Below are 18,512 nucleotides of genomic sequence, written 5' to 3' on the forward strand. Positions count from 1 at the left end.
ACAGCCCAGCTTCAGCTTCCCCAGTGCTCCCCACTGCCATGGACCCCCTCCCAGCCTGCTGCTGGGCTGGGGGGTGCAGTGGTGTGCTCCCCAAGGTCAGGGCTGGTGATGGAGCTGGCTCTAGGAGCATCCCAGCATGGTGGGTTCAGGGGCCGGATGGGGCTGGGGTAGCACAGTCCCTGCTCATGATGCTACGCTGAGGAGGACCCCGAGGTCCATCAGAGCACCCAGCGTGGAGTCAGGGCAGCTTGAGCAAGCGGGTGCAGGGCCGGGAGTGGGTGCTGAGCACGGGCACACCCAGGAAGGAGGCAGGGAGGGAGCTCGGGGTGCGTGCGGATGGGGAATTGCAGCAGGGTGAGGAAGGGAGGCCAGGTCGGGGGGTTGAGGCAGGTGCCCTGCCAGGGGTTGTGACAGCCCCAGCGCTGCGTGGGCCGGGCACAGCGGGAAGTGTGTGACGGGGTCACCTTGGGATGCTGGCATGTCCTGTGTCACCGTGATGCTGCTCTGGGGTGCAACACCTGGGAACGGGGTGTGGAGGGGGGAGCTGGCTGTGCCAAGGGGCAGCCTGAAGGGGTGAGGGGGAAGGGATGTAAACCAGCTCTGGGCAGGGGGAGAAGGGCTGGGAGGCAGAAATCCTTCCTGGGCAGGGGGGAGGCCCTGGCACAGGGTGCCCAGAGAAGCCCCTGGATCCCTGATGGGGCTCAAGGCTGGTTGGATGAGGCTGGGGGCACCCTGGGCTGGTGGGGGGTGTTCCTGCCCGTGGCAAGGAGGGGCTGAGGGTTTGGTTCCCACCCAAACCCTTCTCTGCTCCTGCCCTGAGGCTGTACGTGTGTGTCCACAAGAGGGAAATGTTTCTCCAGGATTCCCAGGGAACACGGGTCTGGCATCGTGTCCCTGGGCCAGCTGCCGGCCTGTTCCTCTGTCTGCTGCCTCTTTCCTGGCTCTCACCAGCTCCCTCTGACACGGTACCAGCGCTGGTACTAGAAGGTGATGTCCCAGAGCTGACCCGCCTTCCCCTCCCTGGGACACGCTCCTGTCCCTGGGCATTCCTTGGCCCCGCAGCACTAATGAGCTCTGGGTTAATTGGTGAGAGGGGGAATCCCAACATCCTCAGCTCATTACCTTCTGTGCCAAGCCCTGGGTCATTTTTGGGTCACACACCAGCTGGGGGTAGGAAGATGGCACCCCCCAAACACCCCCTCCCCCCCCCCACTCCTGCTGTGCACCAACGAGCTGGGTGGGTTGTGGGGCTTTTAGGGGGGTGGTGTTGTGAGCCCCATAAAGGCAGCTCAGCCCTGGCTCAGTGTTCCCAGATTCCCCCATCAGCTGTGGGATGAAATTCCCCCTGGGGCTCCTCTGTGGGAAACCAGGGGCGTTGGGAGCGGCAGCGAGAAGCGGCTCTGCGGAGGATTTGGTGGGGCTGCCCCACACCTCCCCTGCCACCCGCTCTGCACCCAGGCGTTGCCCTTCCCCTGGGTCTCACTTTTCCTGCTCAGCAGGAAGCTCTTATCAGCTGCTCCTGATAGGGATGAGCTCCAACAGCCTCTGCTGTGTTTGTGTTCCCGGGATGGGGACCCCCCAACCGGCTGTGGGGATGCCAGATGGCTGCAGGGCTGTGGCCAGGTGTGGATCAGGTAGAGTTGAACCCCAAAACAAGGGGGGAAATGGTACCTGGGGCATCCTGGGGGGGCTGGCAGCAGGCCAGGAGCCTGTGGGGCAGCAGGGTGCAAAGCTATTAACCTCTCCCCAAAATTGGGGTCATTAGCCTGGGCGGAGCACCCGGTTTGACACCTTAGTCACAGCCTGGGGGTGGGACACCCATAGGACAGAGGGACAGCAGCTCCCTTCCGGGGTGGCCTGTTTGCCCCGTGAGTTGGAAGCAGGGTGGGGGAAGGTGTCTGGCCCCATCTGACCCTTCCCGGGGTGGCAGCTGGGCCCAGCACCCCACGGCTCGGCCGCACGCGGAGCTGGAGGCGCAGGCTCGGGGCGGCTGGAGGGTGGAAGGGACTTGGACTGATCGAATCTCCCCAGAGCAGCACCCGATCGGCCAGGAAAGGAGAGAATTAGTCACGAAGCTGCCCCACCCAGAGAGCTAACGGGGAGGTTTAACCCTGCTGAGGGGAGCTCTGAGTCCCGGGGTGGGGTGGGGGGGTTGGGGGTGCTCCTGGGCTGGAGGGCAGCTGGCCAGTCTCTGTGCCCCGCTGCCCCTGGGGAGAGATGGTGTCCCAAAAAGCAATGGGTGAGTGCATGGGACCAGGCTGGGTGAGGTGAGTCGGGGGCGGTGGTGGTCACCCACGGCTCCTAGTTCAGGGTCTGGCTCACCAGTTATCACCAGTGGCCAGAGCACTTGTGCCGGAGCCTTCCATGGGATGGGGCAAGTGGTGCCCAAGGCTGGTGCAGGGCACAGCGATGACCCTGGCTCCTGCAAGGCTGCACCTGCTGGGTCCTGTCACCACACAGCCTCCTTCTCCATCCTCATCTGAGGGTCCCAGACCCTCCCCACGGTGGGTTCATGGCTCTTGGCACGGACTAGGGGTACCCAAGAGCCGTCCCATGGCCTCTGCCCACAGGGGTTCATCCAGACCCCGCTGATGGAAGCGAGCAGCCAGCTCTCCACTCTGGGCGTTGTGCTCGTGGCTGTGCCGTGCCACATGTCCCCACGCTGGTTGGGCCTTTGGCACAGCCAGTCTGGTGTCCCCAGGTCCCCTCGCTGCTGGCCCAGTGCACGGCAGGGGCAGGTGGGGTGGGGGGGGGGGGCAGACCTGGTGCTCCCGGGCTCCAGCCCCGCTGCAGGGAGGTGTCCCCCCCGTCCAGGTCTGAGGCCAGCGGCAGGGTGGGTACAGGCCCGGAGGAGAGCGAGGAGGAGCTGTGGGGGTGGGAGAGGGTGTGCTGCAGAGGGAGGTCTCCAGTGGCTCCCGGTAAAGGTGAGGTGAGGAGGCTGGAGCTGCCGGAGGAGGAGGAGGAGGGCTGGAGGCAGCACAGGTCGGGCAGTGGCTGGGTTGGAGGCAGGTGGGCTGCGGGTTGCTGGGAGCCATGGACCCGCCTGACCCCCCTGCAAGGCCAGGGTCTCTGCGGGGAGGGCACAGCCTGTGGCAGGAGCTCTCCAGAAGCAGCAGGAGGAGGAGGAAGAGGAGCAGAGGGGACGGCACAGAGCCAGCTGGCGAGACGACGCTGCCGCCTCACCCGCCGTGGCTGAGGGTACCCCTGTTCCCAAGCTCTGCCCCCCACGACCCGCAGGAGCTGCGGGGCCATGGAGGAGCTGTGGGGACTGCGGGGGTCCCGGGCTGGTGGCAGCTGCTGCTGCTGCTGCAGGCATTGCCCTGCGCTGCAGGTGAGTGCGGGGACACTGCGGGGACAGCAACGTGGCTGGGGCAGGGGGATGGGGGGGGTCCATGGGGCAGGGTCATGACCCCTGGGGACTGAATGGGAGCCGGGGGAGATGATGCATCCCTGAGCCAGTGGCTGCCCCCAGCCTGCCTGTGCCCCCCAGGCGCCCGGCCCTGCAGCCCCAAGTGCTTCAGCCGCGATGCCACGGTGTGTGTCCGCGTGGTGTGTGGAGCTCAGGGCAGAGCTGGGGTGGAGGGGGATTTCTGGGGCGGGGAGCCCAAAGGGAGCTGGGGTAGGGGGAGCTGGGGTGTGGGGCAGAAGCAGCACCCCATGGGGGGCAGGGGAGCTCTGTCAGGGAGGCATCCCCGAGCCGGCAGCTGCCCCCAGCCCGCCTGTGCCCCCCCAGGCGCCCGGCCCTGCAGCCCCAAGTCCTTCGGCCGCGATGCCACGGTGTGTGTCTGCAGCGCCGCGTACTGCGACACGCTGGACCCGCTGGTGCTGCCGGCCCCCGGCACCTACGTCAAGTACGAGAGCAGCAAGGCCGGCAAGCGGCTGGAGCGCAGCCAGGGCAGCTTCCAGCGCAGCCTGCACGCCCCAGGTACCCGTGGAGGCGGTGGGCAGACTTGGGGACCCCCCCAGGTACCAGGAGCTGAGCCGGGCTGTCCCTCTCAGGGCTGCTGCTGACGCTCAACGTGTCGGCGCTGTACCAGCGCCTGAAGGGCTTCGGCGGGTCCCTCTCGGATGCTGCAGCTCTGAACATCCTGGCGCTGTCACAGTCGGCCCAGGACAACCTCCTGCGCTCCTACTTCTCCGAGAGCGGTGAGGAACGTGGGTGCTGCTGGCAGGGTGGCTTCACCCACTCCTGCTGCAGGGACACCCGTGGCTCCAGCGCCCAGTTCCAGTCTTACCCGATGCTTCCCCCGCTCCCCAGGGATCGAGTACAACCTCCTCCGGCTCCCCATGGCCTGCAGCGACTTCTCCGTGCGCCCCTACAGCTACGACGACGTCCCCCACGACTACGAGCTGAAGCACTTCAAGCTGGCAGAGGAAGACGTGAAGATGAAGGTGTGGGGGAAGGGATGAAGCCTCAGAGCCTTTCCCCTCTCCTGCTGAGCTCAGGGGGGGACGGGACCCCCCGTGACCGGGTGCTGCCGAGCCCTGTGTGCGGTGGCAGGGTGTGTGGGGACAGCTGGTGGGAGCCAGCACCTCTCACAGGGCACGTCCCAGCGCATCCCAGCTGGTGCTGGCAGGGCCGTGGAGCTGGGGCACGGTGCCATGGGGTGGTGCTCACAGGTTGCTGTTTCTTGGGGTGGTTCTCTGAGTGTTCCTGGCTTTGGGGGGCTGGAGCAGAGCCAGACCCCCCCCCACCTCCTGGTTCCCTCCTGCAGATCCCCCTCCTGCACCGAGCCTCAGCCATGAGCAAGCGGCCGCTGTCGCTCTACGCCAGCCCCTGGACCTCCCCAGCTTGGATGAAGAGCAACGGGGACGTCCGTGGGAAGGGGACGCTGAAGGGGCAGGCGGGGGACAAGTACCACAAGACCTGGGCCAACTACTTCGTCAAGTAATGAGCCCTGGGGCTGGGATGCTTGAGGACCACGGGGGGCTGGGATGGGGGGGATGACTGGGGAGCTGGTTCAGGGGAGGCAGGGAGGGGGGTTGGGCAGGCAGGCATGGCTGATGCTGTCCCCCCATCCCCATTCCCTACCCCCCATCTCCATTTCCCGACCTCCCATTCCCTGACCCCCATTTCCCTCTCCTTGCCCCCATCCCCATTCCCTGACCCCCATTCCCTGCTCCCCATCCCCACTCCCTGCCCCCCCACCCCTTGCCCCCCATTTCCCTTTCCTTGCCCCCCATCTGCTGTCCCCCATCCCCTGCCCCTCATCCCCATCCCCACCCCCTGCCCCCAGGTTCCTGGACGAATACGCCAAGCACAACGTGACCTTCTGGGCAGTGACGGCGCAGAACGAGCCCCTCGCAGCGGTTCTCACCCCCCCCCAGTTCCCCACCATCGTCTTCACCGCCGCCCAGCAGCGAGACTTCATCGTGCAGGACCTCGGCCCCGCGCTGACCCGCAGCCCCCACCCCACCCTCCTCATCATCCTGGACGACCAGCGCATCCACCTCCCGCACTGGGCCGAAGTGGTGAAGAGCCCCTGACCCCGCTCGCCGCCTCCCTCCGCTCCCTGTCCCGCCCAGGCTTTGGGGTTTAGCTGGAAAACCGAAGCCAGAGGCCGCTCCCAGCCTCAGGCAGAGCGGGAGGAGACCCGGGTGTGCCGGAGAGAGGGAGCCAGAGCTGGATAACTGGGCAGCCAGAGCCTCTGCGCCAGGCCTGGCCCAAGGAGGGGCAGGAGGTGGCATCCGCATCCTGGGGTCCCACCAGCACCTTCTCTAGGTGGGATTCCAGCCCATTGAGCTGATCCCAGTGCAAGGCTGGAGAGCTGATTGTGGGAATCGCCTCCAATTAAAAGGGAAGAGGGATAGAACCTGTCCCTTGAGTGGGGCTGGGGATGGAGGGGAGGGGGCAGAGCATCCATCCCCCCCACTCACCCCAAACCTGCAGCACCCAGGACCTGGGAGAGTCCTGGGGAGGGGGAAAGTGGAGGAAGGACCAGGCAGGAGCTGGGGGGGTGATGGGTAGCCCACAAAAGGCACCACTGCCCCCCACCCCTCCAACGTGCCTGTTGCTTTGTACCCAGTGGGGTGCTGGACCCCAGTCAGGATGCTGCTCGGGGTGCAGCTGGTGATGGGAGGGGGGCAGAGGAGCCTGTGGCACCCACAGAAGGGGGTGAAATGGGGACACAGGTGGCTCTAGAAGACCCCATTGGCACGTGGGCTCCATGTGTCCGTCCCCACAGGGCACCAGGGGACCCCAAGGTGAGCTGTCTCCTCTGCTCCCCCCAGGTCTTGGGCAATGCCACCGCCGCCCGCTACGTCGCCGGGGTGGGGGTCCACTGGTACCTGGATGGCATCGTGCCCCCCCGCTGCAGCCTGGAGGCCACTCACCGGCGCTTCCCCGACCACTTTCTCCTCTACACTGAGGCCTGCAGCGGCTTCCTCACCTTCCGCTTCTCCGTCTCCCTGGGCTGCTGGGAGCGGGGGGAGCGCTACAGCCACAGCATCCTGACCGTACGGACCTCCCCCCAACACCCACCCACCCAGCACTGCCCACCCGGAGCTGGGGGGGTCCAGCTCAGCCCCTTCCCCACCTACCCAGGTCCTGAACCACTTTGTGGCCGGCTGGACCGACTGGAACCTGGCCCTGGACATGCAGGGGGGTCCCAACTGGGTGAAGAACTACGTGGACAGCCCCATCATCGTGGACAGCAGCAAGGATGTCTTCTACAAGCAGCCCATGTTCTACCACCTGGGGCACTTCAGGTGGGTCAGGGATGGGGGGGAGGGGGGCTCAGATGCTGCTGTTGGTCCAAGACCCGGGGCAGGTGGGGGGGTTTCATGATCCTGTCCTGCTCCTTTGCCCACAGCAAGTTCATCCCCGAGGGGTCCCGGCGCGTGGGGCTGCGCAGCACCCGCCGATGCCTCAGCTGTCAGCTGGAGCACGTGGCCGTCCTGCGCCCCGACGGGGCCCTGGTCCTGGTGGTTCTTAACAGGTCAGTGGGGCAGCCCCAGCGAGGGGAGCGAGGGGATGCTCAGCCCCCACCCTGGACCTGCTCAGCCCCTCTTGCCCCCAGGTTCGCTTGGGATGTGCCCTTTGGGATCCAGGACCCCGCCGTTGGCTTCATCGACACGGTGGCTCCAGCCAACTCCATCCAGACCTACCTGTGGCAGCAGCAGTGATGGGGCTGTGTGGCTGGGGGGGGGGTTTCTCTGGGGGGGGGGGTGTCAGTCCATCCCCTGCTCCTTGCGCAGCATCCTTCCCCAGTGATACTCATAACCAGGGATGGGATGGACGGGGGGGGTCCTGCCCCTCCACAAGGGTCCATATCTGCTCCTGGTGCTGGGCGCTCAGCACCGCTGCTGCTGACTGCCCCCTGTGTCCCATATCCCTGTCCCCCCCACTCCACCCCCCAGATCTCCTGCTGCCCTGTCTCCTGGACCACGCTTCCACACGTGGCTCCCTTGAAAGCTTCGCGTGTGTCTCCGGGCGCCAAGTAAAGCCGTGTGACGCGCTCCCTCCGGTATGCGCCGGCTCCGTCAGTGTTTCCTCTGCGCTCTCGGACAGTGTTCAGGGTTTGGGTTCTCTCCCTTTCCCCTCAGAGGCGATACAGGGCCAGGGGTGCTCCAGAAGGCTCCGTCATCCCCGGGGCCGGCGTGTGGCTGCCGTGTTTTACCGCCGCAGCCGCCGCCTCCGCCAGCCCCTTGATTCGTTTCATATGCGCCGGTGGTTTTCCCCAGCCCATCACCACCACCATCATCATCATCATCATCACCACCACACATGGGATATTTTTAAATCCAAACCTCCCCTTGCTGCAGGGCTGCTGCTGTAGGAGACCCCAAATAACTTCTATCCATAGATCCCCATCCACCCAACCTCCAGGGTACAGGAGGGTGATGCCATCACTTCCAGACCTCACGCCACCGGCCGCCGGACAGAGTCCCCTCTATTCTTTGGGGGGGACGGAGTGGGGGGGCTGTTCCATCAAGCTGGCAGCCTGCAATTACCTGGCTGCCCTGTTTGCTCTCTTTGAAATACCAGTTGTGGTATTTGCTCGCTCGCTCCAGCCTTTGGGAATGTTACCAGCAGCTTTGAAGTCTTGGAATGAGAAAGCCAGAGAGCTCCTTGGCAAACTCCCCCCGTGTGTGTGAGCGGTGGAGTTGCTGATGTTTGGGGAAAAAAAAAGGAGAGGAGGAGGAAAAAATAGAGGGGAAAAAAAAAGGAGAGGAGGAGGAAAAAATAGAGGGGGAAAAAAAACCAAAAAAGCAAAAAATCAGGAAAAAAAAAAGAAAAAGAGGTTTAACAGCTGTTTTCTCAGAGCACAGGGAGAAGGCAGCGCTGGGATCCAGCTCCATCCTGTGTTTTTAGTGGTGGTCCTGGGTAGCTCTGGGCTTCCCAAGGTGTGTAGAGCTCTGCTGTGTCGGAAGGCAGCCCCTCACCCCCCGCCAGACCCTCCTCTCAGCACCCCCAGATGTTCAGCAGCGCGTGGGGACGTGTCAGCACAGCCCCTCTGGGTGGGCTCTGCGCTCCCTGAACATCTGGAAACACAGCTGGAGAGTGGGGCTGGTACCTTCTGTCCAGCCCAGGGATGCTGTGGCCCCTGCGGTGTGAGAGGCTCGGGGGAAGGTTGGGGGGAGGGAGGGGTCACCCCCAACAGCTGCAGCCTGGGCTGGGGAAGGTTGGGGAGGGGGGTCTTGCTCTGGTGGGGAGCTGCTCCATCACTGTGGCACCTGGGCAGACGCTGCCTGTCCTGGGGCTCTGCCCCCCGCCACCCCCATCCCCCCCCTGCTGCCCCGTTTCTCCTGATGGGCAGGTACCTGCAATTAGGAAGGATTCCCAAATTAGATGGTGTGGAGTCCAGACTTGTTTTGCAGACAATAAACTGCCACAGCCTGCTCCACCCAGCCTGGCCGAGGGCGTGCGGCTCTGGCGTGGGGGCCCCACAGCCAGTGGGACCCCTGACAGACAGACAGACAGCATCCCCCCCCCAACAGACAGCATCCCCCCCAGCCCAGCTGCACCCATGGTGGGGGGTGTCCATGCCAGGGATGCAGCTGGTGCAGCCAGGAGCGGGGTGCAGGTCCCTGCAGCAAAGCTGAGGTGCTGCCAGGCGGGACTCAGGGCCAAGAAGGGATGCGTGGGCACAGCCAAGAGTGAAGGTGCACTGGGGAGGGGGGACACAGGCAGCTTCTGGGGTGGGAGGGAGTCTTGGGAAGGGGAGCAGTGGGGCTGGGCGGGGTGGCTGCAGGGGGTCCCGTGTGGGCATCCCACCCCCCGCTTCCCTCCAGCCATGGGGATGGGTTTTGGGAAAGCTCTGTGAACGCTGCGGTGAGTGTTGAAAGTTCTCAGGGAGTTGCAAAATCCTCCCCTGGGCTCCTCTTCCAAACCCTCTGGAGTCCCAGGAGCTGCTCCTCTCCCAGACTCACCTTTCCTGCTCCACCAGACGCCTGTCACCTCCCACCACGCAGGACCTTGGGCAAGCAGGTCCTGCCGCCCGCTCCCAGCCGAGACCTGCGAGAGGCATTTCTGGCAGCAGGTGAGTCCCTGGGTCTGGAGCTGCTTCTGGGGATGGTCCTGGAGAGTAAATCCCCGCTGAGGCCGTGCTGGGGATGCTGGCGGCATCGTCCCCAGGCAGGGAGTGGGGGGTGGTGGGTATGGGACAGCTGGCCTGGTCCCCATCCTGCGTGGTGCCAGGGAACAGTGAGCTGGCCCCATCTCACCACCACATCCCCCTGCCTGGGGCACCCACACCCTGAGGGGCAGCGGCAGCTCCTCCTGCACCCTCCTGGAGTGGGTCCTTGCCTGGTGTTGGGGGAAGGACAGGGCAGGGTGGGAGAGTGGGGAACCAGGGGACCCCTCTGTGCTGGGGGCTTGAGCCCCACCCTGCTCTGACTGCCGTGTCGGTGGGGTTTGGGGCTGTTGGCTCGTGACTGCGGCACGGGAGGCGCCGGTGACGTGTGGAGTGGCACGGCACGGCACGGCATGGCATGGCATGTCCCAGCACAGCCGTCAGAGGAGCAAGGAGGGAGGGAGAAGGTGTGGGAGGCGATGGGAGTGAACCGAGCTGCTGGATACAGCCAGTGTGGATGGCTGGGAACGCCAGGCTGGGGGGCGTGGGGTGGCACCCACCTCAGGGGTGCCCTCCCCCCCCCCATAGCTGGGACACGGATGGAGCCATCCATGGGCACCAGGGTAGGAGGGATGGCAAACTGGGAAGGGTGGAGGGTGGCAGGGGCTCAGCCCTGGCATGGGGAGGGTGGTCCCCAAGAATCCTAGGCATGGGGATGCAGGGGGTCCCCTGGGTCTCTGTCCTCATGTGGTGCTGGGACAGGGTGTGAGGAGCAGGTCACTGACACCCACTGCCTTGCCCCTGGCCCCAGTTCTTGCCCCCCCAGCTTTCTCCCTGAGCCGAGCTGCAGCAAAGGTGCCATGGGGCCGCGCTGTGCTGGCATCCTGGGCTGGTTCCTGCTGGTGCAGGCAGCATCGTGGGCAGCAGGTAAGCAGCGACACACACACACCCACACCCACACCCACACACCCACACACCCCAAAAGAAGGGGGTTTGGTGGTCAGCACTTTGGGGCAGCAACACCACGGGGGGGGGGGGGGGGGGGTGTCAGAATCTGTGGCAGGTGGAAGGGGTGAGCTGGGTCCTGCTCTTGGCTCCTGCCTGGATTCTCCTCCTGCTGCAGGTGGCCGTCCCTGTGATGCCAAGGATTTCGGGCACGGGTCGCTGGTGTGCGCCTGCAGCGCCACGTACTGCGACACGCTGGACCCGCTGGTGCTGCCGGCCCCCGGCACCTACGTCAAGTACGAGAGCAGCAAGGCCGGCAAGCGGCTGGAGCGCAGCCAGGGCAGCTTCCAGCACAACGCCCAGAGCCCAGGTACCCACCGTGCCAGGACGCCTGCCTGGCGCCGGGAAAGGCAGCCCGACCCTGAGCAGTGTGTGATGCTGCTTGTCCGTGTGTCTGTCCCCCCCCACCCCCTGCAGATTTCCACCTCACCCTGGACACGGCGCAGCGGTACCAGAAGGTGAAGGGCTTTGGCGGCTCCGTCACCGACTCAGCTGCCATCAACATCCAGTCCCTCTCCAAGGAGGCCCAGAACCACCTGCTCCGCTCCTACTTCTCCGAGGAAGGTGAGCTCAGGGCAGGGTGATGCTTCAGGGTGCAGGGACCCGTCTGTCCAGCCGCTCCGGGTTTGGGTGCTGGGACTTGTGCTGAGGGGCTGGGAGGCTGCTGGAAGGTTGGGTGGGGGGCTGCAGGAGATGCCTGTCACCACCCACCCACCCACCCTGTCCCCAGGCATTGAGTACAACCTCGTGCGCGTCCCCATGGCCAGCACGGACTTCTCCGTCCGCTTGTACACCTACGCCGATGCCGAGGGTGACTTTGAGCTGAAGCACTTCAACCTGACTGAGGAAGACACACGGATGAAGGTCAGCCTGAGGCAGCGGGACTGAAGGGTGGGGTGGGACAGGATGGAGAAGGGAAGCACCTTCCTGCTGGAGGGGAGGGAGAGGACTTGTCTCTGGGTGCTGGGTGGATCCAAGAAGCTTCTCCCATTCTTCTTCCCCCATCCCACTGCTTCTTCCCCCATCCCACTGCTTCTTCCCCCATCCCACTTCACTTCTCCCCCCACCCCACCTCTCCCCAGATCCCCATCCTCCAGGCAGCCCAGGCAGTGGCCAAGCACCCGCTCTCACTGTACGCCAGCCCCTGGACCTCCCCGGTCTGGATGAAGACAAATGGTGCGATGACAGGGAGGGGGACGCTGAAGGGCAGCCCTGGGGACAAGTACCACCAGGCCTGGGCCAAGTACTTCATCCGGTGAGGGGCTGCGAGCACCAAGTGTGCTGGGGATGCGGGCGCTGGGGATGTGGCAACCAACCTGCTCACCCTCTGCCCTGTGCCAGGTTCCTGGATGAATATGCCAAGCACAACCTGACCTTCTGGGCAGTGACAGCAGGGAACGAGCCCACAGCCGGCGAGATTGTCTTCTACCCCTTCCAGTGCCTGGGCTTCTCCCCCGAGCACCAGCGGGACTTCATCGCGCAGGACCTGGGCCCCGCGCTGGCCAACAGCTCCCACCACCACGTCCAGCTCATCATCCTGGATGACCAGAGGGTGATGCTGCCGTACTGGGCCCAGGTGGTGAGTCCCCACAGCAGTTCTGCTGGCCCCACAGCGGCTCTTCCAACCCTGGGCACCAGTGCAGCCCGTGACTCCCATCTCCTGCCAGGTCCTCAAAGACCCCGTGGCCGCCAGCTACATCAGCGGCATCGGCATCCACTGGTACCTGGACTTCCTGGCGCCCATCGACCTCACGCTCTCCATCACCCATCACCTCTTCCCCAACTACTTCCTCCTCTCCACGGAAGCCTCCACCGGCTCCTATTTCTGGGAGCCCAGGGTGGTGCTGGGCGGTTGGGACCGCGGGAGCAAGTACAGCCACAGCATCCTGTCGGTACGGCTGGGTTTGGGTGCAGCTGGTGCACCCCCCACCCCTGGTATCAGCCCACAGCACTGTCACCCATCCCATAGAACCTCAACAACTATGTGACGGGCTGGACCGACTGGAACCTGGCCCTGGACATGGAGGGGGGTCCCAACTGGAGCAAGAACTACGTGGACAGCCCCGTCATCGTGGACAGCAGCAAGGATGTCTTCTACAAGCAGCCCATGTTCTACCACCTGGGGCACTTCAGGTGGGTCATGGATGGGGGGTGGGGGGCTCAGATGCTGCTGTTGGTCCAAGACCTGGGGCAGGGTGGGATTGATGATCCTGTCCTGCGCCTCTGCCTGCAGCAAGTTCATCCCCGAGGGCTCGCAGCGCGTGGGGCTGGCTGTCACCAAGAAGTGCCGCTGGTGTGACCTGGAGCACTCGGCTTTCCTGCGCCCCGACGGCGCCGTCGTCTTGGTGATACTGAACCGGTGAGCAGCTCGAACCCCCCCCCCTCCCCAGCTCAAAGCCTGACTCCCCCTTCCCCAACCTGCATCCCCCTCTCCTCCATCCTCCTCCAGAGGAGGAACAGAGATGCTGAAGGGCCTGGAGCATCTCCCCTGGGAGGAAAGGCTGAGGGAGCTGGGGCTGTTGAGCCTGGAGAGAAGAGACTGAGAGGGGATCTGATCAATGGGGATCAATAGCTGAAGGGTGGGACACAGGGGGCCATGGGCAGCCTCTGCTCAGTGTCTGTGGGGACAGGACAAGGGGCGATGGGCTCAAGTTGGAGCACAGGGAGTTCCACACTAATCTGGGGAAGAACTTTTCCCCGGTGAGGGAGCCCTGGGACAGGCTGCCCAGGGGGTGTGGAGTCTCCTTCTCTGGAGAGATTCCAGCCCCATCTGGACACTGACCTGTGTGCCCTGTCCCAGGGACCCTGCTCTGGCAGGGGGTTGGACCCCATGGGCTCTGGAGGTCCCTTCCAACCCCTGTGAGTCTGTGATTCTGTCCCCACAGCTCCCCTGTGGACGTGTCCTTCGGGATCTCAGACCCACAGGTCGGCTTCATCCAGGCAACAGCTCCCAGCGACTCCATCCAGACCTTCCTGTGGAAGCAGCCGGCTTAGCACAGAGGGAGGTACCAGCAGCAGGAGCGCGGTGCTGGTGGGGGGCTGGAGGACAGGTCGGGACACAACCCCCCCCACCCCGGGGGGACCTGTCTGAGCTGTGGGGCCACGACATCTACTCTTTTTTAGATGTTTTTCATAAAACTAAAGAGGTTTTCTACAACCTGGCCTGTGTGCTCGCTGCCACCAGTGCCAGAGGGGCTCCTTCCCACCTTAAGGGGTTCCTTAAGTATGGGATGCAGGGGGAAAGGACCAGACCCTTCTCAGTGTCTGTGGGGACAGGACAAGGGGCGATGGGCTCAAGTTGGAGCACAGGGAGTTCCACACCAATCTGGGGAAGAATTTTTCCCCAGTGAGGGTGAGGGAGCCCTGGGACAGGCTGCCCAGGGGGTGTGGAGTCTCCTTCTCTGGAGAGATTCCAGCCCCATCTGGACACCGACCTGTGTGCCCTGTCCCAGGGACCCTGCTCTGGCAGGGGGTTGGACCCCATGGGCTGTGGGGGTCCCTTCCAGCTCCTCTGATCCTGTGATTCCTCGGGAGCCCAGGGACTGGGTGGGGGTGTCACATGGATGCATCACCCCAAGAGGTGGCATCCCCCCCGCCGGTAGCATCCTCCCCCCTCCCCATCCCCGCCTGGCAGGTCCCTGGAGCTGGCAGCAGCCTGGACCCAGGGCTGGGGTTTAGCACAGGGCCTGACGTCAGCAGCTCTGGCTGCTGGGCCCGGCCAAGGCAGGCGGCCACGCGCTGCGGTTTCTCCTGCCGGAGCAGCCACCGGCCTCCCCGGCTAATGGGAACCGGGAACGCCGGGCACATACTTCCCCAGTGACGTTATGGGGGAGCGGGCACGGGGGGAGGGGACGGGGGGATTAGGGGGGGGGGCTGCACTGAGTCATCCCCCTCCCATTGGGGCCCCTCGAACTGGGCCAGTGCAGGGGGAGGCTCTGTGGCTGTGCCCAGCACCGCAGCGCCGCTCCCCATGCAACCCCCCCCGGGTTACCCCACATGTGGGGATGGGGGTTCACTAACACCCCCCCCAAAGAGCGCCCAGATGCCAGGATGCTGGTGGAACAAGCGAGGGCTGTGTGCCGCGCGGCAGCCGGCACGGCCCGGCCCAGCACGCACACTGGCCTGGCTCAACGCCCCTTTTCCACTCGGGTGGTGGCCAGGGGAAACCGCGGCGGTACGGCCAGCCCTGGGGATGGGGGGGGTCGGGGGGGTGAGCCCTGGGATAGGGACATCCCTAAGGACCACCGCCGCGCTGCCGGGGGCATGTTGGCGCTGAGGTGGATGCTGCTGGATGCCGCTGGCGGACGCCGCGCTCGCCGCTTCGAGGTGGGGGGGGTTATTTTTGGCAGTGCCAGCTGCAAGGAACTCCCTGGTCCTGGCAGGCGCAGGGTGAGGAATGCAGCAGAGGCTGGGAGCAAGGGAGGGATCCCAGCTCCAGCAGGGAGCCGAGCTCTGGGCACCCCCCCACCCCGCAGCACCCTCCCAGGACCATCCCCAACCCCACAGCCCAGGAGAACCGGCAGTTTGGGGAAGGTTGGGGGGGAGAAATGGGGAGCTGGGAGGCCACCCGTGCTGGTGGCCACGGTGGGATGCAGCCAAGATGCCATCAGATGCTTCAGGGAACGTAGAAACCCCCTTCACCCCATGTGCAGAGAGCCCCAAGGCTGGGGGCTGAGGGGAGGATGGGGGGAGCCACCGCTCCAGTTACACAACTGGGGGAAACTGGGAAGGGCCCTGAGCTGGGTGGGATGACGAGGAAGGTTTATTGGTGTGGCACGCACGCTGCCAGCGCAGAGGGCTGCGATCCCCGGCGCGACACGGAGCGCAGGGAGCGATGCTGCCACGTTCCCAGAGTAAAAACAGTCCCAAGGACCAGAGGAGCACCAGCCACACAGCCCTTCTTCAGTCCTCCTCCTCCTCTTCCTCCTCCTCCAAAGCGATGGGCTGGCGGCCGGCCGGCCCCGTGCCGCCGCGCTGGATGGAGACGATGCCGCTGAGGAAGGCGTAGCCCAGCATGGCCACCAGCCCCACCAGCACCGACAGCACCTGGTTGCGCCGTTTGTGGGGGTCCTCCTCTGCCTCGCCGCCCTCAGCACCCACCACCCGCGGGGCGCTGGCTGGGGGCTCACCTGAGGAGGGGGGGAGAAGGGATGGGGGGTCACCGAGTGAGGATGCAGACGGGAGCCAGGTCACCCTGCGCCCGCGGGGTGAGGCAGGGAGCCGCCTCTCACCTCCGTCCCAGGGGAAGTAGAGGCTGAGGATGGAGGTGCAGTAGTTGCACAGGTTCTGCAGGGACTTGAGGTGCTGCTGCAGTTTCCCGTTGGGCAGCTTCGCCTTCAGGAGCGGCGCCAGGCGGCTGAAGACGAAGGCGTCCAGGGAGGCCGGGCTGGGGGCACAGAGACCCACCCCTGGGTCACCAGCCCTCGAGCATCCTCACCCCATCCCCACCCAAACCCACCCCCCCACTAGAGATGCATTGCCCAAGCCCCCCCACCAAGGGAAAGGCAAGCAGCTCCTGCCCAGGAGGGCTCGAGGGGAGGATTTGGGGGGGCAACAGGACCACAACTGAGTTTGGGGTGTGTCCCCCCGACCACCTACGAGTCTCCAAAGAAGAACTTCTGGGAGCCGAGGCGCTGGGACAGGAGCGTCAGGCATTCCCGAGCATCCCGGTAGAGCTGGAGGAGGAGGAGGAGGACAGAGGGTTGGCACCCCCCAAAATGCCCTGTCCCCCCACCTCAGCGCTAAGCAGGGGGCACACTCAAGATGGGGTCAATCCCAGACTCAGCCTCGCACGGGTCCCTCTGGGCACCCACTGAGGACGCGTCGCACCCAGGGGGGATCCTCTCACCTCCTTCTCCAGCTTCTCCTCATCCTCCATGTACCCATCGCCCCAGAGGAGCTGGAGCCGCTCCAGGTGCCGCTTGTGCATGCAGTTGGGCAGGAAGAAGTTGAGGGGGAAGGGGACGGTCTCTGCGTACCACTTCCGCGTGTGCTCCACGTAGTTCTTCCCATCCACCCAGAACGTGTGGATCTGCAGCACAAGGGAGTCCAGCGCCCGAGCTGCAGCCTGGGCACACCACTGCCTGCTCCAGAGGGTGAAGATGGACCCCAGCCTTGGCCAAACACCCCCAGGACCCACATCCCTGCTAATGATGCTCCAGATCTCCCTGGGGATTTACAACCTCTGGTTCTCCTGAGCCCACCGGCATGGCTCTGAGGAGCAGGTCCAGCCCTCACCCATCCATCCCCCCCCCCATCCCCCCCCCATCCATCCATCCATCCATCCCTCCTCCCATCCATCCATCCCCCCTCCAACATTCCCAGAGGTCCCGTGGAGCCCCACCAGCACGGGCAGCAGTTTCTCCTCCAGCAGGGACACGAAGGCCAGCGTGTCAGCTCCCTGGGTGGCCGACAGGTCGTAGTCAGCGTTGTACTTCTGCAGAGCCAAGGCAACAGCCCTGAGCCGGCGCGGCAGCGGCACCAATCCTGCCCTGGGAGAACACGGAAGGGCAAGCTCCCTCCTTCCCAGGGAGGGGGGCTGGTGCCCCTCCAGCCCCTCGCTGCTGCTCTCCCCCCACCTCCCCACTTACCTGTTTCCTGAGGTGGGTGATGATCTGCTGTGTTTTGGAGATGGTGCCCTCATCGCGTGTCCTCAGCGCAGGCAGGAGCCCTGGGGGCAGGGACAGGGGGTGGCTCTGGGGGGCAGCAGTGCCCGGGGTGCCACCCTGCTTGGGGGGGGGGCTGTGCCAGTGTTTAGGGTCATCCCATTTTCCCCCCACACTCAGGTGAGGGGGCATGAGGCACAGGCATGTGGGACGGGGGGGACAGTGACCCAAAGGGTGCAGGAGTGAAGATGGGACATGGGGAGTGTGCTGGGGGGGGCAGTGGGGTGCAACGGGGCAGCGGGCATGGGATGGGTGTTGGGGGGGTAATGGGGAGGGAAGGGTGTGGGGGTGCAAGGGGGAGCACAAAGGGGCAGGGGATCTGCAGTGGAGTGGAGATGTCTAATGGCAGGGGGGGGCAATGGTGCAAGGGGGGGCAATAAGCCAAGGGGAGTGTAATGGGGCGGGGAGGCAGTGGAGGGGTGCAGTGGGGCAGGGGGTGCAACCGGGTGGGAGGCAGTGGGGGGATGCAAGGGGGCAGGAGGGCAGTGGCAGCTGCAGTGAGGCAGGGGGCTGCAATGGGACAGGGGGCAGTGGGGGGCTGCAGTGGGGCAATGCAGGGCTGCAATGGGGCAGGGGGCTGCAATGGGACAGGGGGCAGTGGGGGGCTGCAGTGGGGCAATGCAGGGCTGCAATGGGGCAGGGGGGGCGCAGTGGGTTGGGGAGTGGTGGGGTTGCAGTAGGGCGGGGGGCAGTGAGGGGCTGCAGTGGGGCGGGGGGGTACAATGTGGCAGGGGAGCAGTGAGGGGGGGCAGGGGGGCGATGCAGGGCTGCAGTGGGGCTGTGGGCTGCAATGGGGCAGGGGAGCAGTGAGGGGGAACAGGGGGGCAATGCAGGGGTGCAGTGGGGCTGTGGGCTGCAATGGGGCAGGGGTGCAGTGAGGGGGGCAGGGGCAGTGGGGCAGGGGGCAGTGGGGCGGGGGTGCAGTGGGGCAGGGGAGCAGTGAGGGGGGCAGGGGCAGCGGGGCAGGGGGGTCTGCAGTGGGTCGGGGGCCGCGGTGGGCGGGGGCACGGCGCGGTGCCGGTGCCGGTGCCGGTGCCGGAGGGGCCCGTCGGGCGCTTACCGGAGGGGCTGCTCCAGGGGCTGCTCACCCGATGCACCTTCAGCGGCGCCCCCGTGAACCGCGCGTAGGTCTGCGAGAGACGAGAACGGCGCCGGGGGGCTCGGCCGGGCCCAGCCCCGCTGCCCCCGGCCCCCCCCCGCCCCTCCCGCCGCTCACCAGCACGGCCAGGCAGTCCGGGTCCACCGAGGGCAGCCCCCAGCCCCCCGCCCAGCAGAACAGCTCCATGGGCGCCGCCATCTTCCGCCCGCCCCGGAACCACACGGGCCG

General features: G+C 65.6%; 3 protein-coding genes across 4 annotated transcripts; 2 read left to right on the top strand and 1 right to left on the bottom strand.

The window, feature by feature from the left end:
- Nucleotides 1-3,033: 3,033 nt before the first annotated feature.
- On the top strand, nt 3,034-7,125 carry LOC311202094 (lysosomal acid glucosylceramidase-like; the record flags this gene model as incomplete). Its single annotated transcript, XM_084276640.1, has 10 exons — nt 3,034-3,331; nt 3,734-3,925; nt 4,000-4,146; nt 4,259-4,392; nt 4,716-4,888; nt 5,238-5,472; nt 6,232-6,456; nt 6,545-6,708; nt 6,813-6,938; nt 7,020-7,125. 10 exons carry the CDS (start codon nt 3,034-3,036, stop codon nt 7,123-7,125), a joined length of 1,800 nt encoding a protein of 599 aa, XP_084132766.1.
- A 3,250-nt stretch (nt 7,126-10,375) lies between these two features.
- On the top strand, nt 10,376-13,514 carry LOC311202095 (lysosomal acid glucosylceramidase-like; the record flags this gene model as incomplete). The annotated part of the gene is made up of 10 exons (XM_084276641.1): nt 10,376-10,442; nt 10,639-10,830; nt 10,938-11,084; nt 11,251-11,384; nt 11,603-11,775; nt 11,862-12,099; nt 12,188-12,412; nt 12,490-12,653; nt 12,754-12,879; nt 13,406-13,514. 10 exons carry the CDS (start codon nt 10,376-10,378, stop codon nt 13,512-13,514), a joined length of 1,575 nt encoding a protein of 524 aa, XP_084132767.1.
- Nucleotides 13,515-15,269: 1,755 nt separating this feature from the next.
- Nucleotides 15,270-18,482, bottom strand: MTX1 (metaxin 1; the record flags this gene model as incomplete). Of its 2 annotated transcripts, none has more annotated exons than XM_084276919.1 (8): nt 15,270-15,649; nt 15,752-15,906; nt 16,119-16,195; nt 16,369-16,551; nt 16,864-16,956; nt 17,111-17,190; nt 18,246-18,315; nt 18,402-18,482. In XM_084276919.1, the coding sequence occupies 8 exons, from the start codon at nt 18,480-18,482 to the stop codon at nt 15,423-15,425; spliced, it is 966 nt and encodes a 321-aa protein (XP_084133045.1). In that variant the 3' UTR covers nt 15,270-15,422. The 2 variants fall into 2 exon arrangements, with proteins under 2 accessions (XP_084133045.1, XP_084133046.1); XM_084276920.1 differs by having other exon boundaries at nt 16,864-17,011; nt 18,402-18,465.
- Between the last annotated feature and the right edge of the window lie 30 nt (nt 18,483-18,512).

This window comes from Gallinula chloropus, assembly GCF_964237585.1.
Source record: "Gallinula chloropus genome assembly, chromosome: 29".
In the NCBI taxonomy this organism is placed as follows: Eukaryota; Metazoa; Chordata; class Aves; order Gruiformes; family Rallidae; genus Gallinula; species Gallinula chloropus.